This window comes from Emydura macquarii, unplaced genomic scaffold, assembly GCF_026122565.2.
Source record: "Emydura macquarii macquarii isolate MOO-44397 ecotype Brisbane River unplaced genomic scaffold, CSIRO-AGI_Emac_v2 contig_2676, whole genome shotgun sequence".
NCBI classification, from domain to species: Eukaryota; Metazoa; Chordata; order Testudines; family Chelidae; genus Emydura; species Emydura macquarii.
The window spans coordinates 26,476,298-26,500,752 of record NW_027132813.1 but is presented as its reverse complement, the minus strand read 5'-3'; the positions used below and the strand labels follow the sequence as shown (position 1 = coordinate 26,500,752).

The 24,455-nt window shown below is 40.3% G+C and overlaps 1 protein-coding gene across 1 annotated transcript in view; it reads right to left on the bottom strand.

The window, feature by feature from the left end:
* Positions 1-18,988, bottom strand: part of EPAS1 (endothelial PAS domain protein 1) — a 115,399-nt gene extending 96,411 nt beyond the window's left edge. Inside the window, exon 1 of the mRNA XM_067565082.1 lies at positions 18,394-18,988. Coding sequence (XP_067421183.1) covers positions 18,394-18,419 — 26 coding nt within the window. The 5' untranslated portion in view covers positions 18,420-18,988. The remainder of the gene's footprint in view (positions 1-18,393) is intronic.
* Positions 18,989-24,455: the final 5,467 nt, after the last annotated feature.

Genomic DNA, 24,455 nt, shown 5'->3' with positions numbered 1-24,455 from the left:
AAAACAGATTTTTGCTCTGCATTCCTCATACCTTACACAGCATCTAACAATTTTGTTTGCTTAAACCTCCAATATATAGGAGACTGAACACAAGTGGAATCATTGCTAAATTACCATTTGGGAGGGATAAATTATGCTTAAACTAAATTTACAAGGGGCTCTCTTTAGTACTGAATCTATTATTTAGACCCCAGTCTTACAAACAGTTATGCAACTGTTTAACTTTACACGTGAGCATTCATGTTGACTGCAGGAGAAATATTCATGTGCTTAAAAATTAAGTAGATGCGTAACTGTTTGTAGGATTGGGGTGGTTAGTTTGTAAACTCTTTGGGCCAGGGACTCTCTTTGTGTTGTACATGTCTTGCCGTGAGCAAGGGAGTAGTTTTCAGTACCCCTAAATAGGGATTAGGCTGCGGCTCTAACTCCTCAGTTGCTCCCAAGCATGCTTGTTCTCCTTGCCCCCTTTTGGTGAAGGGATTAATGTGAATGGAGTAAGAAAGGTTAAGAATCCTGATTTCACATTTGCTCACATCTTTTCATACAAAGCTCCATGTGTCAGACCTGGTATGAAAGTGCTTTTTTCTGTTGAACGATTTGCATCAGTTTTTCAGTAATCAGTAATTATTATTTGTTATTTGTACTGCTGTGCTGTGTACACATAGGAAGAAAGTCTCTACCACAAAGTTCTATTATTATTATTAATTTGATCACTGTGCCTAGAGGCAACTAAAATACTTTGAAACAGAATAATATCTCCTGCTCAGCTATTTAAAACTATCTTGATATTTCCGTGTATATTGCCCTGGCTTTAGTTCAACACCCAAATCCTTCTCATTGCCTCAGGTACATTTGGGGCTGCCCATCTACTTGCCCTGTGATGGAATACTATAAATCAACAACAATGGGCTCGTCATCTCAAAGATATGTTCATTGTCTTCTGATCCCTTGCAATTTCCCTTGCCAAATGTCTCCTAAATTGCTCAGGGTACCTAATCTGTACATTGATTTTATAGCATAAGGACCAAAACCATAGGAGTATGTATAATTTACCTCCATAGGGGTGGTATAAATTATGCATAAATTGGTGTAATTTACACATTGAGGGATAGCAGGAAGTGGTAAAGCAGGAAAAACAATTAATAAGAAGGTGTAAGAAGACAGTAAAGTAACTTAGGCCCTTCTATTTTATTTGACACCCTCCTGTTAATTATTCTTATTTATATAGAGAGTGTTCTGTGTTTTCAGTTTTTACTGATTCCCACCAATAAATTACCAGTTGTTTTAATTAAAGTTTGTTTTTTACTGATTTACACCTGATTATCTGTCTACTCAATTTTTTGAGGGGTACTTATTTTTTGTTAGACACTAACACTTTTTGTATCCTGCAACTCTAAGATTGAAGCAGTTCCTCAACGTAAAACACAAAACATGAATGCAGTGAAGGTTGGAAAATCAAACAACATTAATATTACGCTATGATTGGCTCACAAGAAGACGCTGCCCGCCTATTTCTTTGTTTAAATTCAGTGCCGCACTAAACAGACACAATCAGGCCTCCACAGATAAAGATAAGGTAAAAAGGTAAACACAGGGCGAAAACGCAAATCTATGCCTGAATACCACCAAGAAAATCAGAGAAAATGCTTAGAAATTTTCAAGAAAAGTAAAGACAGGAATGAAGAGGATGCATTGCGCTGCAAGTACTGCACCATTGAGGTCAAGGTTCACGCTGACCAAATAAAGCAGCATGTCAAAAGCAAGCGACACAAGAAAGTGAACTTCAGGATAAAAACAGTCAATATCAGGAGTTTTCACCAGGGCTTTAATGAAAGAGAGGACGCAGCACGACTCTGTCAATGAATCTGTGCATGGTCTTTGTTTTGCCAGACAACCGCTTTTAACCGCAGAGGGTACTACTGGTGATTTAGTGCGACAATACTGTCCAGAAGCAAAAACCCTTTCTAATGCAGACAACCTTACTCATAAGTAAGATTAAGATTTTGTCACGGTTATTTTTAGTAAAGGTCATGGATAGGTCATGGGCAATAAACAAAAATTCACAGGAGCTTTCACATTTCTGTGACTTTTACTAAAAATAACAGCGGTGGGAGGGCTGAGCAGGGCTGGGCAGGAATGACAACTGGAGCCCCATGGGGAGGGACTGATAGCCCAAACCCCACCATCGGGGGGGTGCACAGCCCCAGCTCCAGCAGCGGCCAGGGAGAGAAGGGGCACACAGCCCCGGCCGCAGCCAGTGACAGCTGAACCCAAAGAAGTCACAGAGGTTCAGAAAAGTCATGGAATCTGTGACCTCCGAAACTAAATCATATCCTTTTGCATAAGTATCTGAAAGAAAATGTTGATATTTTAGTATGTAAACTGATGGAATGAATTGATGGAAATGTGGTGTCTAGTCTGATTTTTGAAAAATCTCCTAATGCTTTCGACCATCCAATTCTTGGCCTTTTGTTTTAGTTTTTTGATTTCATAGCAAATAACCCCGCACTGTTTTGTCCTGATGTGACATTCATCCCCTCTGCTGACACCCATCTTGTCGACGCAGCAATAACTGATATGTTTGAGTTGAGATGTGCCAACCCACTTGGGAAAACACGGCCACAACTAACACAGATTCTGCTTCCCACATGGCTAACTTTTCACAGGAGATTAAACTCAACCAGAAACTGGAGTTGCTATGTATTCCCTGTCCTGCTCACCTGATTAACGTTGCACTGTCAGCAGCTACGGCTACAGAAGAAATGAGAGATGTGAAATCTTGCATCATTGGATTCAGGGCCATTTTCAAACTTGCAAACTTCGTTGTACATAGTGTGAGACGAGGGCAGAGCTGACTGCCAATTACCTACCCCAGTTGTGCCACATGAGTATATGAGCTTGTATTTTGCTGCCTGTCATGTAAATAACACATGGACTGTGCTAATGAGTCTCGAAGATCACCCTGAGTTTGTTGGCTCTAATGGAGAAACTCTGAAGAGACTGGCAAATAACCAATATGACTGCCAGATTCTGCGTACCAAGGTAATGTTCATTGTTGAAAACTTGGAAACACTGTGTGACACACAGAAAACACTGGAGTTTTCTCCCATTACTGCCAACACATTTGCCAATAGAGACGTTTACCAGATCCTGACAACCAAAATCTCAGCTGAACGGAGTACAAATGCTACAGAAGAAACATATGGTGAGAAAACCCAACTCTTTCTGGAAACCCTTCTGACCCCGGAACATGAGAAAACCAAAAAAGCATTCAAAACCTTCAACAAAATGCTCAGCAAGAAATGGGAGACAACGGTGGCCCATAATCTGAACCCCAAAGTGTTTGGTGCAGAAGATTCTTTTTGGAATGTCCACCAGGTGTTGCACCCTTTCCTCAAGGTTTCAACCATTTGCCACTAAAGATGACATTTCAAATCTGAAAGGGGAATTTACTATTTACATGAACATGCCTAACCTTCACAGTGTGAAACTGGATGTGCTGGCTTTTGGAACAATCACCACACACTTCTCAACTTCAGCAATGTGGCACAGCAAGCTCTGAGTGTACCCTTTGGATCTACTGATGTAGAGTGCTTATTTTCAAAGTTGGACTAGCTCCAAGACAGCAAGAGGCTCAACATGAGTGAGGACAGTTGGAAGAAAATTATGCAAATATATGCAAACCAGGGTTCTGGAAAAACTACTAGCTCTGAGAGAGACAAAAAATTCCTTTGTACATTAAAAAAAAGTTTCTATTATACTGTAGTAAAATCTGTATATTATGAAAAAAAAATTTGTTTCTTTTCTCCTGGGTTTTTTTTTTTTTTTTTTATTATTATTTTTTAAACCCAATTTTAACTTTTGGGGGGAAAAAAAAAAATTCCCAGATTTTTTTAAAAAAACAAATACAAACTGAGAACGCAGAACACCATTTATTATGGAAGACCCTACCAAGGTTGAGACTGCATTGCGCTTGGCAGAGAAAGTCCCTCCGCTAAAAAATTTACAATTTAAATAGACAAGACAGACAAAGGGTGGAAGTGAGGATGTATTACTACCCCCTTCTACAGATGGAGAACTGAGACACAGAGCGTTTAACTGACTTTTTAAAACTTACACAGGAAGTTTGTGGCAGCACCAGAAACTGAACTCAGATCTCCTGAGTCTTAATCCAGACCCTTAGCCAAGGATCTCTCTCGCCACAAAAGTTTAGTTGCTTTGCCTGCCATTACACTCCCTTTGCATCCCTCGACAAGTAACTTACACCCTTGTTAGCAGCATGCAACTTCCACCAGAAGTTACATCACCTCTGAACTTGGCCCTTGAGTGTTTAATTATCTGTACAGATTATATTCAAAATAACCAAATACCTGATTGTAGTTTAAGAAAGTTCAATGAATTGTCTTGCTAAGGGACAAATTTTGCCTTAGCAAGTGCAGATCCACCCTCGTTCCATTTGCTCCAAACCCCTATCATAAAGACCTTTCGTGAAGAGCCTCCTTCTGGCTGTGGTAAATATGGCTCTTTCTGGAACCTGTCACGGTTTATCTTGCATCCATCAAAGGGGTATCCAGAAACAGACATAGATGTACTCCTTTCATAGTGCTTCCAGCACTGAGCCTGTATCAGTGTGAGTTCAGAGATGAAATCCACAAAATGACATCCTCAGCTTGGTAGCACTATGGTGCCAGACTAGATCCTCATTTTGAGGAGGTTCTATATTGGCTGGTTATATCGTTAATAAACAATGTTTTTCTATGGGTAATAATGAGTGTTTCTAAAGATCAGTATTAATTTTCCCTGCAAACATCTGCACCTGCTTATATTCCACTTTCAGATCAGTATATGCCTATGTAAATAGGGTATTCTCTTTTTCTTTTTTTTTAATCATTTGTAGAATATATAGCCCTACCTTTATGTAAAAACCTCTGCAATGTTAACACAACTTGACAGTGGAAAAGACTTTTTCATAGGAACATCCCTCTGGTTAGTAAAGGCAATAACATATCCTTCAAATCACTTTGAAAGGAAAACACAATAACTGTAAGAACATAAAGTCTTCAATTATATAATGATGTTATTACAGCTGTAGCACTGAAGAGTTCATCAGACGCTGAACACAGCTGCCAGAGGAAGGGTCTGCTAACCATCAGACTAAAAACACTGACCCAAAGCTGCTGAATCATTGTGTGAAGAGTACGGGTTTAGTTGTCAAGATCACAGTCAGGTGAGAAAGATGCTGTGTCAAAGCCAAACACAAACATTTTCTTAGTCTCAGGAACCACACTGTCCCACTAAGAACCAGATGGTGCCTTCAGTGTCCACAAACAGAGGATCTCCTCCATGCATGGAGCTCCCCCATCCTATGTGGAAGGGTTAGGTGCCTTCACTGATTTTCCTCAGACTGCTCTTGGTTGGAACTGGCTTAAGAGAAGGGTGGGAAGTGGCTGGGTTAGGGCCACCTGGAGATTTCCTGAGAAAAGCAGCACAGTCCCAAGACCTTTTCCATGGATCCTCCTTTATGGCAGGTATCCTCTTTAAAAGGGGGGATCCTAAGGGCAGCCAGAACCACAGGTAATCAGGGATACCAGGCCTCCATGCTGAGAGGGGAGCTCTCCCCTCCTGGGAATCAGTGGAGTTTAGTTAGTGGCAGGCTTTTCAGTTCATTCCTTTTGGGGGAAGGGGGAGCAGGAGAGGGGAGGAAACCTCACTCTCCCACCAGAAGAACGTGGAAGAAACTCTCCAAGAGAATTCTAGTAGAATTATTCTCCCCCACAACCACCACAAGAGGGACAATCTAGCCCTTAGTAAAAATCCATGAGTCATTAAAATACTCTGGCCATACTGGTTATCAATTTTTTCATTCCAATAAAAGTACTGCTTAAAAATGTATGGCACAATATAGCCCTCCACTCAAATCCCAGAGTCCTTTGCGCAGAACTTACACAGAATTGTAGGGTGAAATCCTGATTCAGAACTCATTCGGGCAATGAAAGCTTTACGTGGGTATCATTTTACTAACCAGAGTATTACTTACAAAGCCATTTTTGCTCCTATTGAATTCAGTGGGAGCAGCAGTAGGTCGGTACTCCATGTAGTTATCTAGTAGGCTCCAATAAATGAAATTATATCCTCTATATAAGACTGACAATGATCAAGAATGCTATCGTACAATAATAGTATATAAAATCCAGACAGACACATCAGCCTCATATATTGTGCGATAGAAAATGCTTTAGAGTGTGTAGCAAGTTGCAGCTGGAATTAAAATTATTGCAATTATTTAAGTTTGATCTGTAGGCAAGAGCACATTTTCCATTATATATAAAGCCAGTCAAATTACTGTATTTTAATGTCACATCAAAGATCTTCAAAGTACTGTGACAATAAGCGGAGTTGATAATATCAAGAATTCACTCATACAGAGGGTAATATAATTGCGAATGCACAGGCCTTGGAGATTCACTGATAATATCTGGAGTGTTATAACAAGAGTGATATTTAAAGGATTGGTCTGTGGTTTATCATACAAATGCATTGTTAAATGCAAGGGAAAATGAATCTAGAGAGATTAAGTGCCGTTAATATGCCACCATTTATTGTGGCCATTATGTACCTCTGGTAAAATAAAATACAGGGAATCTTGTTCCATTACATTTATAAAAACTCCTTCATAACTACTAAGATGTGACCTTCATACTTCTCTATCTTAATATCTAGGCAAACATTTGTTGTGCAAGTGTTCTAAAGGTGAAATACAATATAGCAACTATTGAAGTGATATTAAACGTATTCATATCAAAATTCTCATGACTATCAAGTGATTTTTCACTGTACAAACACAAAATAAGCTACTCAGAGCTCCAAGAATATAAAATAGCAAGAGCTTTGTGCTGCAGGAAAATGAGTTTAGCAATGCACATTAGTTTTCTTGAAATACTGTAGATTATTTCAAGTAGAAAGTAGCTGTTTTGTAAATTACAGTGTACTATGTCCAAGGAAACCTATTTTAGGGGACTGGAAAAAAAAAAACGGTTACTTAAAGAAAGTGGTCTCCTAAATAAAGGTGGATACCAGGTGTATAGTACTAGGTATATTTGTGGATACTATTGTATCAGGTTTCCTAAAGCAATAACTTACCTAGGAAAGGAAGTCATTTGTAAAAGTATCACAATACAAGTATTGTATGAAATAGTTTTGTTTGTTTGCTTGCTTGCTTGCATTCCTAGAAACTGAATCTAGAATTATTAGTCTTTTTATTAATTTAGAAACTTTATGTTTCTTCATTAATTTTGCACCACTGTTTTTCAGCTTGCATTCCTCTTAGCATTCAGAAAGATTATTCAGCAGCAAATGATGTTCATTTATCTTTAATGTTATGCGTACAATCATATTGGTTTGATCTTTTAACAATAACAATGAAATTATTCATAGATTCTAAGGGCCAAGTGGACCAAAATGATCATCTAGACTGACCTCTGGCATAACACAGTCCAAAGACACTCACCCAATAATTTCTGCATCAAATCTTCTGTTTGAGCTACTACATCTCTTTTAGAAAGACATCCAGTCCTGATTCAAAACTGCAAGTAATGGAGAATCCACCAAGTCCCTGGGTTAGTTGTTCTAATGATTAATCATCATGATTGTTACAAATATGTGCCTAATTTCTAGTCTGAATTTGTCTACCTTCAGTTTCCAAATATGTTTTCATACTAAGATAATGGAGTACTTAAATATTTACAATAGATAATGTTCATATTTTAGTGGTTGCAAAGGCGTATCTAATGATTCTGCTAATGTATTACCACATAGACCTTCAGGCTGCTAGCTAACAGATGCTTTAAGCAATACCTGCATGATTCAATGCAGTTACTCTATAAAAAAAATTATTTTAGCTTTTCCTTAGACAATACAATTTAATTTTCTAAAACAAAAAGGGATAGTCCAAAAATTCAATGTCCACTGTCAAAGAAAGTGCTTTAAAAAGAAATGTCAATTAAATATGTGCAACTTGCATATCTAAATGTATGAAGAACACAGTGATGTTCTAGTTTCTGATCTGGCCACATGCTGCACAACAGAAAAGAGAGAACATGAAAGGAGTCAATGGAAAGCCAGGAAAGTCACAGTGGAAGTTGATGGTGGTCAACAATTCAGAGAGGGGAACAACATTCCACATTACTAGGTATCTGATGCAGACTTTTTATTTTCTGAAAAGAACAAAACAATAATAAAGACCCAGCAGCCGTCATATAGTGAGAAAAATATTTTTATGGCATCTCTCATGAAAATCAGGATACTACAAAGTATAGCATGCACAGGGATTGAAGTGGATCGTGGTAACCATTTTACACCAACAAAAACCACACAACTTCATTGGTCAAAAGGATCATCTAGTTGTGTTCCTGTCCAGCTGGGAGAACAGGCATCCAACTGCCTTTGAAATCAAGATTGCTGTTGGAGAAAACACACTGAAAGAGTTGAAGAACTACCCATAACATACAAGTCTTCATAGAACATGAAGGTTGATCACCAAAGCAACACCCCAACAACAAGAAATAAAATCCAATACTTATATTCCTCAGATTATTAAAACAAAAGCTTAAGGAAATTTAAATTGACACTCTCGCCTATGTTTATAAGAAATCAATTGAAACAGTTTCCTTTCTATTGATCTTGGAGTCCAAAGACACTTTCATTAAGCACTTATATTAGCTTCCTAGCATTTATGGATTTAATACACTATAATTATTTTTTCTAAAGATTTTAAAATTTAGAGACAGATGTTCTTGAAGTAATAAAGATTCAATTCACTAAGCCTTTATTCCACCACCTGTCTGTGATTATTGCAACTAGTTCAAATTACACTTTTTAGTAAAGGAAGTTCATGAAAAGTGCCATACCAACCTCACACTACTGCACATACACTCAAAAACACAGTTATGAGATGTGAATTGCCCCTAGTTATCTCAATGGAGTGTTGACTCTGAAGCTTAATGATACTGCTCCATTGTCTTCAACAGAACTAAACCAATTTACAACGGCTGGGCATCTGGCCCCAGATTTTTAAGTCATTTAGGTACACAATTCAGTCAATGGCCTTAATTTTCTAGATTCATCCTAAAGACCGTAATTAGAAAAGTGCACTTTGGCCTGCTACAGAGACAGAGTTTGACACCCTTGATGTCGGTATTTTCCTCCTGGAGAATTATTCAACTAATATCAACCTCACAAACCAGACTATTTTTATAGATGGGAATGAATAATGCCAACTGTTTTTTTTCCCACTTATTGCTACTTGACAATGGACAGGGACACAAGCTGGTGAGCAGTATTTTTTTAAAAGCTTGCTTTTTCTTCTAATCTATTTTGTTTGGTGCACAAGTGATTTACTGAAGACTTTTAGAAAAAAAGAATGCATTTAGTTACATTTCAGCTATGTATATTCTTAAAGTGTTTAAAGGCAAATATTAAATTTGAGAATGAAAATGTAAAATGATGAGATCACTCCTTTGCTTGTAATTGGTTGGCAACATAAGTAAATATAGTGTAGAATCAAGATACCAGTCATTATTATTGTTGATATACAGAACAGAGTATGTTTGCCTACATTAATTTTAGCTAGAACGAAACAGAGAAAACAAACAAAAAAAACTACAGAAACGATCTAATGTCCCCCTTAAAAAACAATACAAACCAAACCTACTTCTGTTTCTGTCCAGATGCGCCGAACTTGTCCATAAAGCTGCAATAATCCAATATTAATCTCACACCCACAGGCTAAAATAGAACATTTGTAAAGTTTTCTGAACTTTTCAGACTGAATCTTTTGGAAGGAACACCCTAAACATTCCCCTAATCAAAGAAAACTGCTGACGCCACATAATCATATGCACAGGAAAGGTCAAGATCAGGGCATCTCTCTGACTGAAGATCAGGCACAAAAATTCAACTAAAGCAACTTTGCTTCTTGTTAGACAAAACATCTAATGAGCATCTATAGAATGGAATATTGAATATTTGCTGTGTCATGTAATGCGATGGACGGTGGAGCATAATGGATATTTTATGCCACCTCAAACTTTTTTTTTTTTTAAATAAAAACAGCCTAAAATTAAGTTACAAGTCTAATTTTTTTAATATCTTAAATGGCACACAAAGAGTTTGTAAAGGATTGTTTGTAGTACAATTCTTAAGAATTAAAAAAAATTCTAGAGCTAAATATAATCATACAGTCAAAAAAGCTAAAATCGTAATTAAATTTGGCTAACGTACTAAAAAGCATAATTAAATATGGGCTAGTTTGGGACATTAGCTATTATCAGCCAACTGGTCTACTGTATGTCATAAAACAAATACTGTATTTTATACTGCTGTTGGAAAGCAGCATTATACAGTTTCACACATTTTTCTTTCATACGGAAAGGAAATTTGGTAATTGTGAATAATCTTGCAAATCTATTAAAAAGTGAATACCTTCTCTAAGTGATTAAGCTCTTCCTAGCACCAGCTAGTTAAACACTTTGCTCCAGCTAATGTTTAAGCTGCTACTGAACATAGCACAAGACTGACAGATAAATCTTGTTATCTCAAGGAAGTAACATAAAAAATTGCACCTATATAGTGTACCATATTTGCATTTTGTTTTAATCTATAATGGTGTGTCCTGGCTATCAGCATATACTTCATGTCCTACACTATGGCATAAAGTGAGATGCACATCCAGAATTTTCTCCCAGCATGTATGTACAATGTATAAGCACACTACTATTTAACAGAATACCCTGATCATCACTGTACTTCATTATTAACAGATCTAAATGAAAAAAGCATTTCTGTGCATAGAATTTACTATCTGAAGTGTTATTGGAACTGTGTAGGTCTCAGGATTTTAGGGAGACAAGGTGGGTAATGTCTTTTAGTTAAACAGACAAGCATTCAAGCTGACAGAGCTCTTCTTCAGGTCTGGGAAAGGTACTCAGTGACACAGCTAGATACAAAGTGGAAGAGATTGTTTAACATAAGGAGTTAACATGTTGTAAGAGACCATTCAAGGTGAAGTGGGCAGTTAACACCTCTTCAGTCATAGGACACAGGAAGGTTAGTGGGTTATAGATTGTTGTAATAAGACATAAATCCAGTGTCTTTATTAAGTCCATGATTTTTAGTGTCTAATGAAGTTATGAATTTAAGCTCCCAGGCTCATCTTTTAAAGGTGTTATGCAGGTTTCCTTCGAGGATAAGGATTGAAAGGTCAGATATGGAGTAAGCATTTTGTGAAAAATGTTCGCCCACTGGTGATATGGTGTTTTTGTCTTTTCTATGTGAGTTCATTCAAAAGCATAATGACTGTTTTATTTCACCCATATGTTGTTATTAGAGCATTTAGTGCACTGGATAAGGTAGCCACATGTTGTAAGTGGCATGTGTAGGACCCATAGATCTTGAAAGGTGTGTGGTGAGACATATTGATCATCATAGCAGTAGAGATATGTCTACAGGTTTTGCTTCCGTGAGTTCAGAGGTGTTAACTGCCCACTTTACCTGGAATGGGTCTCTTACAACATGTTAACTCCCATTATAAACAAAATCTGTTCCATCTTCTATTTAGCTGTGACAACTCTGGGTATGTCTACATGGCAATAAAACACCTGTGGCATAACTATGTCAGGCTACACAGGCTCCTGAGCAACTCAGGCTGTGGGGCTATAAAACTGCAGTGTAGACATTCCGGCTTGGGTGGGAACCCAGGATCTGGGACGCAAGAAGCAGGGAGGGTCCCAGAGCCCAGGATCCAGCCTCATCCCGAACACCCACATTCCATTGCAGTTTTATAGCCCCTCAGCCCAAGTCCTGCAAGCCTAAGTCAGCGGACACAGAGGCCAGCCATGGATGTTTTATTCCACAGTAGACATACCCTCTAAGTACCTTTCCCAGACCTGAAGAAGAACTTTGTGCAAGCTGGAAAGCTTTTCTCTTTCACCAACAGAAGTGGGTCCAGTAAAAGATATTACCTCACCCACCTTTTCACTATAGAATTAACTGTATTTAAAATAATCTGCCTTTATTACTGTGCCTCATTAGCCATCAATACCTTTACCCTGATATTCACAACTCGCGAGGTGTCAAATGTACCAAAATTAAGTATGTTTTTTGTCTACAAGGCTGTTTTTCATGTCAGATAGCAAGATGCACAATATAAATAAAGCAATTATAGTGAGTTTCAATCTAGACTGGAGCCTGAGCATTGTATTTCATCTACTACATTTGGAAAAACGACAACCGAGTAAGAAAATACAGTTCTACGCTCACATTTGAAATATGAATTGAAATTCATTACACAACTTCCTTTCACTCTCTGCAAATCAGACTATTATGCTGTTGACAAACAGCCCAATCCTTAAGTGATGTAATTCTGTTGACTTCAATGGGACTACCCACATCAGTAAAAACCACTTCCATGAATAAAGGTTGTAGTATCTGGCTCTACAGAAGCTGGGTTTCAAAAGGCATCCCCCCCCCCCCCCAGTTTGTAAAACTCTTAAAGGTAGGGAAATAAAATTTTGTTCCCTGGAAGCTTATAGTTATTTTCAGGTAGGTCAAATTTAGGCAATAAGTGAAAGTATTTAAAACACACAGTTATAGTATTCACAGTGCATGACAGCACTTGTTTTGAAATCTATATATTGAAATTTTCAGATGTGAGAATGTTTCCCCATATTACACGCACTACAGAAAGTAAGAGGAGATTTATTATTTAAGATTTATGACAAGGCTCCTAACTATGCAGGATACCATAACAACAGAATTCCAGTACTGAAGGCTTCCATACTATCCAAATAGGGTGAATATATGCTAACTGAGGCTGAGAACAGGTTAGTAGAAAATGCAATGTTATTTGACAAACAGGCCGTCAAAATGAGGAACTCAACATCAAAGACGCCAGATTTTAGCATTCATCCTGTGAGCGTTCTGAACTTTGACAGAAACAGTGTTTGCGAAGTCAAAAGTATGGATAAATTGGCAGAAGCCAAGACAATTTTAGTAGTCTCACAAACATCAACAAATGCCCACATTCTGCACAATTATCAGGGTGAAATCCATTCAACCTCTATAAAGTCCAAATATTTGGCCTGTATGTGAGTGGAATGACCAGTGGATGGGGAACTGAAACCATCCCTTCCAACAGGACCTGGCTGCCACTGAAGTCCATGGTACTTGGTTTCTGGCAATTGGATTAATTATTTTGTGAGTAAGGATTTGCAGGCTACTATTGAAGGTAAAGCTCTTAGAACCTTATCCTTGTCCAATGAAAGTAAATTGGAAAATTCTCATTGACCCCAGTTGTGCAGACAAAATCACTTCCTTAAGGCAGAGGTCAGTGGGAGTTGAAGGCACAAAGTATCTCATGAGAGTTTCTTAGCACCTCGCAGTATCAAGCTTTAAATAATAACAAAAAGCATTCAATTATCTAGCCATAGTTGAACAGGATATTTAGGGAATCATATATTTGCTTCTTTTGGTCAATTTTTTGTCACACACACCCACTCCACCCCTCAGCATCTCACAGCATCTATACATTTGCACACCTTAAAAAAAAAAAATCTATCTGATCTTAGAATAGAATCATTAACAATCACGAACTAGGAGACTTTTCTGGAGACATTGGGGAGAGGGGATCATGAAATAATCATACAAATGTACACTTAAAAACCACTACTGTCAGATTCTTACTCACCAGTGACACATGCATATTTCTCATAGTCAAAATTGTTCATTTTTTCACTGAAAAATATCTCATAGTAGATTTTTTCCACCAATCTGTTCTGAATGAATTTGTCAGGAAACACCAGACAAGAATCATCAATGTTCACTTTGAATGAAAGAACAGCTTTGACATTGCCTGAACTCATTCTCTTTACTCTAAAAACTGTTCCATGCTGAACACTCTATCCTATATTCCTGATAAACACAGAGCAAAATCTATTTGGTCCTGCAATGTGTCTTAAACAAAAAAATTGTAATTATAAAAAAAATTATAACCAATTACAAACAAAAATCAATCATGGTTAAATAAAAAAACCAAGATATTCCAAATATCTGAAAAGAAATTATCAGAACACTGAAATATCATATGAAAAACAATTTATGATCACTTTGCTCATGGCCATGTTTGGAATGTGAAGATTAAATGTACACAATATTGATTACTCTTACATGTATTTATATTAAACAGAAAAGTAAGAAGGTTTCTGCTGGCTAATTTAAAATAATGGATCTATTCATTTTCCATCAAAGCGGGTGATAGAAGAGTTAGACCAGATTTTTATTTTAGGAAATGCATGCTACATCTACTAAAGAGAGTGTGAAAATATGAAATTCTACATAAAATGTTACTCGGGTCTCTTTGATTGGACTGAAATATATGTGAGAATCTGAGGATGATCTTTGATTTAAATGGAGCACAATGTAAAGTGTCACATTAGAGTTTCCAGTTGCGTATCTGCGTCGAAATCAAGCTAATAATACTGTAACAACTGCTGAACTAAAGGTAATAAATCATTCATATAAAAGTAATAAATGATTAAAATATGTTAAGTTTCAATTGGCTGTGCAGAATATTCCTGCACATACACAAATACATACACACACCTGCAAGAATACTAAATTTGATACATGACCTTTCCCATCTGATAATATCAGAGCACTTTACAAACATTAAATCTCACCTCTATTGAAACATCCCTATAAGGTAGATAAGTATTACTACCACACTTCTGAGATATGGAAATTGGCACAATACTGCCAAGTGATTTACTTAAGGCCACACTCCAGTTGGTGACAGAGCCAGGAGATTAGAACCCAGATCTCTTAAATTTCAGTTATGTGCTGTATTTAAAGTATATTTTAAGGCATTTTAGAGAGAAAAGCAAAGAGAAGAAAGAGCAAAGTGCAGCAGGCCTCAAGCACCAGTAGTGCACTGGTTTCATCTTCTGGCCCTGAGGCTTAAACCTGCACCATCTATGGCAAGGATTACTCTTGAGAACTGAACAGTGCTGAAGCCTGACACATAGTAACTGAACTGCTTTGGCAATTACTCCATCATCTCGGGACAATTGCCATCTATGCTATGTGCCTGTCTACACTGCAAAACACTGGTGGTGGTTCGTGTCAGCTGACTGAGGCTTATGGGGCGGTAAAATTGCAGTGTAGACATGCAGGCTTGATCTCCAGTTGGCTGGAGCCCAAACAACTACACTGCAATTACAGTCCCACCACAGGTGTTTAATTGCAGTGTAGGCAAACCCTATGATCAGTTTAGTTTCAAAGCGCTCTGTGCACTAGACAGCACTCACTCCCTTATACTTTGGGGTGATTGAGTGAATTTTTTGTTAAAAACTGTAATAAACTATCTTTCATTAAAATGGTGAATTTTCAGTCTGAAGATTATTTCATCCCTTTATTAAACATACTACATATTTTTATAAAAACATCTTACTGTACCATAATTTTTTCACTCTTCAAAATGAAATTATGAGGATACATAATATTATCCAGCACTTCATTCTTTCAATAGAATGCTAACTAGTATTTAGAACAAATGTGCAGTTAAGGCAAAGTATATAACCTTAATTAATGAATGTCTGATATGCTGATTGCTCCAAAAATACAATTGAAAAAAAGTTATCCAGTACAATAATTTTCACACTGCTCAGTAACAATGTGGCTCAGCCAATGATCTAGTGCACAAATTAAAATGAAATATTAAATACAATTTTAATAGCTTAGTATATCAGTAAGTGAAACAACTATATATGAACAATGGCAAGATAAGGTATTTCCTTCATAAATTACAGCCTTTATTTATTTATTTCTGTATTCAATGACAAAAGTCACTTTTGCAAACTCGGATAGCATAAAATAGCTTGAATATCTCAACATGGGTCAATCCTGCAACTTTTAATCACTTGGATAGTCTTTACTCATGTGCGTACTCTCATTGATTTCACGAGTCAAATTCTGCTGGTTTTGGACCATAGTTAAGGATTTCTTTCCCTTTGTTTCCACCTGTAACATGTATAACACAGAGCACCACACACTTTTTATTAAGATTCAGTAGGGAAATTGTTCTTGGATGTAATTACAGAGCTTGATTACCATGATTTCTGTTTTCCTTGGAAATATGTATTTACTATGATACAATTACTGTACATCCCTACTTTACATCTTCTTGCAACAAAAATAAACTTTATACATTACTCTTATTAACACCTAGCCCATAACTGTACTAAGCACATTCCCAGAGCTCTAAGTGAAATGATTGGCAGTTAAAGCACTCCATGCATCTCAGGTCCTATATTAAATTCTGATATTTCATCAGATCGCCAAAATTATGAGGCCATCTACACACCCTCACTACATCATATGCTAAGATTTATCAGCCATGTAAAATGAATACATGTTTAGGTGAACTATGTCCATGTAATTCTAATTATGAAGCATGTTTCCTTAAACTCCTTCCTTCTAAAACACCATCTTCAACTGAAAAATTAAACAATTGATATTAAAGATAATAAACCTTGTTGTAAATTGCATTAGCTTAATACTGAAAAACTAACGAACGAAATAACCCTGAACTGGAGAACAAGACAGGATAACTAGCAACACTATTTGTTGTTGACTGTATATGTGCATGACTTTCGTTTCAATGACCAGCTATGGGTGCAGTTAAGTATTTGCAGTTATATTGAACACTCTTGTCCAGAAAGGTCGGTACTTTCCCACTTTGCAGACGCTAGCTTTTTCAAAGGGAGTACGTCGATGGATCAAGAAAGTGGGAGTGAATAGAACAGAAGCTCGCTAAGGGCGAAGACTTTAGCCTTTGGGTGTCAGGGAATTCTCGGATGCAGCCAACCAGAGAGCAGGCCGTTTCCCAATGAAGCCAATCAGAGCGCCGCTACCAGGATATTCACTTCCAATGCAACCAATCAAAGCGCATACCCTCAAAACAAGAACGGGACTGACGGTCCCTGAGCTCAGCTGAGCTCCCTCGAGCCGCAGCTGCAGAGAATGATCCGCTCAATCAGCGCACCACTCAACGCTTGGGCTAAACGCTCATGATCAATTACACGCGGCTTAATCCGGAGTCACGCTGTCCCCTTAAGGGAAGTGAATCTGGATTCACACCCAGTGTAACTGAGATGAGCCGTCGGCCCCGTGTCTCTCTGCTGCCCCCAACACTCGCTGAAGTCTCATTGGGCAAATAACAAACGGTACTTACACTGAGCCAGACTCTCTGCAGTCAGGGAAGGGGTCCTATAAACCCTGGAGAGGGATTCATGTGCGGAACCTGCCTGCTGGGTGCCCAGCAGGGCCTTCGGGATACTGATATCCGCCTAGTTTTATATCCCAATCCTCACCCTAAAACCACGCTGGGGAGCCCAGCTGGAAGTGCAACTGAAGAAGTGCAACGGGGCTGGGGTGTATGGCTCATATGCTCTCCCGGGGCAGCGGCGGAACCGACACGTGAAAGTGGGGGCTGGAGCTATACTGTTGCACACGCTACACCGCTGTTCCCCTATAATTTGCACAAGGGCACGAGGAGCTTTTGAAACCACCTGCTTGTGAGATCACGCTCGGGACATCGTGCATGCTGCTAAATCCCTTCCGCCCTATTCAGGGCAACAAGCTCAAATCCCCCCTGCTGTATTGTTTTTTAATCCCCCACCTCCCGTGGGGAATTAGCTTTTCGTAACCTGCTGCACCAACCCATCTCCGTTTCGCCAGAGCCGCTGAAGACTGAGACGCGGAGAAGTTGGGCTGCGATCTCCACTCACACTTGGTTTGAAATGCTTGTTTTGTGGTGGGCGCGTTGGGTGGGGAAGGGTATTCGGGCTGCCCCGCTGAAGTGACAATTCACTGTCAAGAAGCATTTTTCCTGCCGCTACCCCTCTAGGTGCCCGATCCCGCACCCCTGCAGCCAAGGGGATTACTACCATGCACTTCAACAGCAGCTGGCTCGGGGGCTCGTCAGGGTCTTGCCGCCGGATCCCTAACTAAGGCGCCTGCTCGGGTAGTTTTAGTAGCAGCGGCAGCTCCAGCCCTGAACCCCAGCCGGGGAGCAGCCGCGGGACCCGGAGTGAAGGCAGCAGCCTCACACCTGCACCTGCGGCAGAAATCGAAGTCACCCAGGCGGCAGCAGCAGCAGCTACTCATGGAACCTCCAGCGGGCGCCCAGACGCGCTCCTGTCCTTGGGATCACAGCTCCGGAGACTCCCAATAGTCCTGCATCGCCCCGGGCAGGCCCCACTGTTGCAATTACATGGTTCCCATTTTAATTGCACGGGAGGGGGAACCCCTTCGCACCCTCCTCTGCCCCCTTTCTCTTACCTTTTCTTTTCCTTGTCAGCTGTCATTATTGAAGCGGCTGCCCCCGGTGCCGCTTAAACCAAGGCGGGCTGCGAGCGAGGGCGGCTCAGGCGCGGCTGCGGGTGTCTTGCTTGTCGCCCGTCTCTCCCTTTCCGCCCCCCCAAAAAAGCCGCCTGGCAGCCCAGCGATCGGAGGCTTGGAGGGAGGAAGCGGGGCGCAGGGAGGGCTGGGCACCGACTCGCGCTCTCGCAGCGGACCGTAAGGCGGGTGGGCACGACTTGTCCTCTGTGAACAGGCTGCAGCAATCCTGGCCAGGTCGAGGTCGCCCCTGAGCTGACCATACAGTCTCAGGACACTGCCGAGGATTGTACAGCCCGCCCAGGGGGGAGGGGAAGGGGAGAGACCGGGCTCCCCCTGAAATCTGAAGCCCTGCCAGCAGAAAGTTCTCACTTTAAAACTTCAGGCTTCCCTGGGCGGCGGGGGGGCAGGCTCAGCCTCTTTAGTCCCGGCTCCAGCTCCAGCTGGAGCTGTCGGCGGCTCGTTCTCCAATGGGGACAGGAGCTGGCTGGGCCCTCCTCCCTCTGCCCCCTCCCTCCCACGTCCAGCAGCCAGGCTCCCTCCGGCAGCGACAGGAGCAGCAGCAGGACTTATTGCGATGAGGTCAACGCCGCGAGTGGCGGTGGAGCGCCCGGGCAGCGAGCAAGAGAGGGTGGCGGGCGGCAGCGCCTCGCAAAGCGCGGGGAGCCGGCGCCCGCTGGTGCCCCAGTCTCCGGGCTGCGCGGGGCACGTTCTACCCGGAGCCGCTCCTCTCCTCCTGCTGCAGGACCGGCAGCCCCTCGCTGGGGCTGGGGGAAGCGGGGCTCTGATTGCTTTGCAGTAAGCAATTCCCTACCCCTCCCCCCCCGCGCCCAAGGAACGGATTTCCCTCCCCTCCTCCGCGCTTGCTGGCCTTATCACTTGCTACAGCGAGCCGGCCGCTTGGCTGACCTCGCCCCGCCGTTGGGCTGCCTCGGAGGTTGAGGGGCCTGCTCCCCTTTGGCAGCGCTTTCCCAACCAGAGCAGCGAGGGCAGGGGTCGTGGAGCACCTGCCAGGCCTGGCTGGTTAGGCAGGAACCTGACTGGAGTTGGAAACATTGGCTTGGGGGGTTATTTAGTGTTCCTCCTCTTCCCCCCACCCCAGGGTTTTTTGGGGAAAAGGAGAGAGCATATTTTATAGGAACTGTTTTTCTGTTCTGGACACACTTGGTGTGGGGATGCCATTTTTCATACATGAAAACCAAGCTGCAATCACCCAGCTCTTGCCTTTTCAGTGTATGCAGATGAGGCCACCCCCTTCCCTGCACCTTGAGGTGACTGGTTGGGTAAGGTGGCACTTCCTACCAGGAGCTTGACAGAGAGGGGCTGCCTCTCATGTATTAAGAAATAGCTCCTTTGGCCAAGATCCACAAAGGCATTCACTGGCAGTGAGGAGCCTCACTACCTTTGTAGAGCTGGCCCTCTGAAATTAAGAGTAAGACATTCAGATAGTAGGGTGATGGGGTCATAGATAAGTGATTGCTAGCTCTAGCCCGAAGTCTGCCTGGTAAGGTGAATCCTGTTTCTGCCCCCCCAGCATCTGAAATCCAGGACTTTAAAAAAAAAATAAAAAAATCTCACCCCTGCTTGTTCTCACAACTTATTTCCAATTATTTATCTACTTGGATTTATACTTCAACGAAGAAGCTTCTATCTAGTGCTCTGAGCTATTTCACAAAAATTAAGATTAGTCCATCTTACTGTATCTTTCATATCAAATCGCCACAAATCCAGCAGCCTCTCCTTAAGGGCAAAACCCAAATTAGCCAGCTACACCTTGATTAAAAAATACCCTCCCCCCAACCACCAATTCCCACTGCTTGATTAAGCTTCTAAATATTAGTATCACACATGAATGCTCAAACTGAGGGAGGCAAAGGGTGTGTGGTGATAGTGTATTACTCTACTGCAGGTCAAAGCTAGAGAGAAGCGCACAGGAGTGAGTACTGGAGCATAAATCTGCACAGGCCCTCAGCTTACTGTTCTTCCTTCCCTCCAGGTTTTCAATTTTATTTCTTGGTTTCTTTTTTAAAGCCTTATATCATTGTTTTCTTGTTCAAGTAAAAACCAGCAATACATTTATTTTTAAATTAAGCTTGCTTTCATTAAGTGTCAGCTGGGGAATAAAGTACTAAACCTCTTCTATTATGACGTTTCACCTTGTTTTCAGACTGTACAATTAAATAAGTCTCTCTACTCTATCAAAATTATCTTCACCCCACAATCTATTTAATAATCAGTTTAATTGCATTCATAATATCTAAATTCTTCCCGTTTAATGTTTTTAATTAGACATCTCAAATCCAAAACATCCTTTCCTTAAAGTCACTAGTTTTCCTACATTTCACACTACTGAAAATAATTTGGCATTTTTGCCTGTAATAGATTTCTGTATTATTTGAAGTTTAGCAGTTTCCCCCTGCTACTTTCCTGTACTGCTTAGAGTGAGTTGGGTCAGTGGTATTTTTTTATGTAACATGTTTAAAGCAACATGTGTATTTCCATATTAGTAATAAATTCTGCTCTCAGCTGAGGAGAGCAGCTGCTAAACAAGCATGGGTAATCTGATTAGGTGACAACAGTTTCTTATACAACAGAACCTACACAAAAGAAAACTGCAAATATTTAAAACTTAAGTAAACTTGGTTAAACAGAATTTGTATGTGCAGGGCTAAGTTTAGCCTTCAAGTGATAAAAGAATGCAGCAGGATCAAAGAACCAGTCATTCATTCCCTAGATTAACTTGAGTTCTTGGTCCTTCACTGATTTTTGCTGATGTCACTGCTTCTCTTGATATCTGAAGATTCTTTACGTGGATAAACAACTTGACTTCAGAGTCAGACAAGCAAAGAATTTAAATTGGTTAAGTTTAAAATGCACAGTAAAACTCAAATATTTCAGGTCTTGCCCATTGGCCTACTTCTAGCAACTTAGTTTTAGATGGCCGTGTTGTGGCTGATTTGCAGCCCACATCTCTTGCTCCTTTGACCAGCAGGGGCTGAAACCACTGGAGCAGTAAGAGACTGCTCAACAGTGACTGCCCTACATGACTGAGGAAAGTTGATGGGCTTCAAAATATATCCTATCCTTTCCTTGGCCAGGAACATGGTAGTTATGATGCTGCTGTGTTATAAAGGTAAGGAAAGAAAATAAGCATAAAGGATTTTCAAAGTTCTGTCAGCCATACATAAATTCTCAGAATAATAAAGGGAGAAATCCTTGCCATGCTGAAATCATGGGAGTTTTGCCACTGATTTCAAAGGGGTCAGGATTTCAAGCATAGATTCTGTAAAGTTGTCCTAAGATTGCCAGAAAGGACGGTATAAATAACTAGTTCTCAATCCTGGCCAATGGAAGAGGGAATAGATGCTCCACATTTGGAAAGATGTTTCTGATTTGCTGAAAATTGGAACAATTCATCTATTCTAGGGGTCAAACATACTTTTCAGCAAGCACTGCCTATATGCTTCACTATATGAAAACAAGGCACTCTTCAATATCCATATAAAAAGCAGAAAATTTCCTCCAGGAAGAATCCTTGCTGCAAACGAGTATTCAGATAAAGAAACAAAATTTTATTCCCAAATGCATTGTTACTCTTTTGTATTTTTGCCATAAGGAATTTAAAAGGCCACATATGCTAACAGTGATACCCAAAAGATGGTATTTCCCTGAACTTAAAATAGGAAATACTGCCATATTTCAGGTACCATTGACTGTTTTAAACAGCAACAACAGTATACTTTTAACAAATGTAATATTCCGTGCAACAAACTACAGCAGTAGAACAAAATGACCAAGTATTAAAAACACAAAAGCCAGAAGAGCTGATGTTTTTGTTTGCACAGTAATAACAGCCAACTTGTCCTCTTGGCATACATGGCATTTGTATTACTGCATATGCTTTTCTTATGTCATATATATGTGCAATATAACCAGATTAGGAGTGGCAAGACCAACTCCCAGGGAAACCTCAGGAGAGAGGATACTCCATGAAGTGACCTTTGTAGGTCACTCTTTAAACAGACAGCAAGACCAGGAAAGTGCAAAGCAGCAGGGGATCAGGCTTGAAAACCAGGCTCTCCCCAAGGACAGCGTCTCCCTGCACAACACAGGACACCACAGTTCTATAGGAGCATGTTGTTAAAAGCCAGTAGCCTTTGGGCTTTTCCTGACACCTGTGACTCATTCCTTACTATAATGGGATTAATGGCACAGAGGTCAGTTACTGCTGGTTCCCAATCTGTATGGAGCAAAGGGGAATATGCAGTAGACTGCATCTGCACAGGGCTTCTATGGCCTCCTGAATCAGGGAAGACAGAGATCTGCTTCCACTCTATATCCTCAGGGAGGTCTCTGGCCCCATGTTGCTCCCATTTGGGCTATATAGTGGCACGAAGCTCTATTAGAGTGGAAATAATTTTTGCATGTCCCAATATCTGTATTTAAATTTATATTCTTAATGTTTCATTAAGATCAGTGGGTGGCAATGAATTTCCTAGATCTTTAACAACCTGTTCCGAAGCCCACTGAAGTCAGTCAGTAGACAGTCTCCTATTTTCTTCAATGGGGGGTTTCAATCTGACTGAGATTAAAAAAAAAGGGGAGAACACAGGAAATCAATTGCATATTGAAATAAAAGTAAATCATGGAACTCTAACATGAATTTAAACAATACGCAATGAAATAAACAGAAATTTGAAATGTCTATGGATTCCCTTAGAATTAGTTAATACTTAGTCGCAACATAGCACAGTATATACTTAGAAAACAGTTTTATGAAGCCCAAACACTCAAATCAATGTATGCAATGTGTTTATTTGGACAAACAAATTAGTCTCTGAAATACATGTATGTACAGTAGTCCAGAGATATATACATGCTAACACATTTGCTTAAAATGCAGTGGAAAATCATGCACATAATGATTTTCCAACAATGATTCTGGGCCAGTACTGCAGAACGCTGTGGCCCAGATCCTCAAAGATATTTGGCCTCCTAATTCAATGTAAGTTGGGAGCCCAAATACTTTTGAGAATCTTGGCCTGAGTGCCCTCTGTGGAGTGCTCAGCACCCGCTACTCCCATTGAATTCATTGGGATTTGAGGGCACTCAGCACCTTGCAGGATGAGCCCCCCAACCCCTGCCTTTTTAAAGTTCTAAACCATAATTTTTAGAACATATCCACTGTCCACTTTTCACAAAGCCCATGAAAAGGTTGTTTTAAGAATTCAGCCATTTTTGAGTTAGCCAAATTCCAAAAACTTCTCTCAGCCATGAAAAGAATTGCAATTCACAACTTTATTGCAGGGAGCACCAGCCCAATGCCCCTACACCAATTCCCACATGCGCATTTATTTGTTTATTTTAAATATGGCTGGTTGTGAGCTGCTTGAGGACATGAATTCCTCTTGGATGCATTTATTTTTTTCCCCATGCTCTTCCTTTTCTCGCCTCATCTCCACCCGACAATGCAATACTGCATCACAACATAATTCTGACACCTGAAGTGACAGCCACCTAACCTAGTGAGCTTTGATCTTTTTTTACTGCAGGTGGCAAAGATAAGTTTGTAATTAGGTTTGCCTATTAGCCCTGCAGAGTCAATCCTAGGAAAGGAAAAGTTAGAGGCAATGTGGCATAGTAAACAGACACTGACTGGGATTCAGAAGACCTGAGTTCTAGTGGCAGTTCTATCACTGGCCTGCTGGGTGACCCTGGGCATGTCACTTCACTTCCCTGTGCTGCAGTCTCCCCATCTTACAGATGGGAATAATGATAGTGATATCTTTTGTAAAGCCCTTTGAGTTCTAAAATCTAAGTTCTACTCTTTTCTGGGTCATGCCACGATTGTTAACTGAGGTATGGCTGCAGACTATTTATTACTGATGATATGTCACAGGAACAGCAAAGCTTGAATTTTAGATCCCATGTTTAGTTAGTGGAGTTGGCAGCTAATTAAAAAAAAAATCTTACTTATAAATTGGGCAAGTCGGACCTGAAATTAA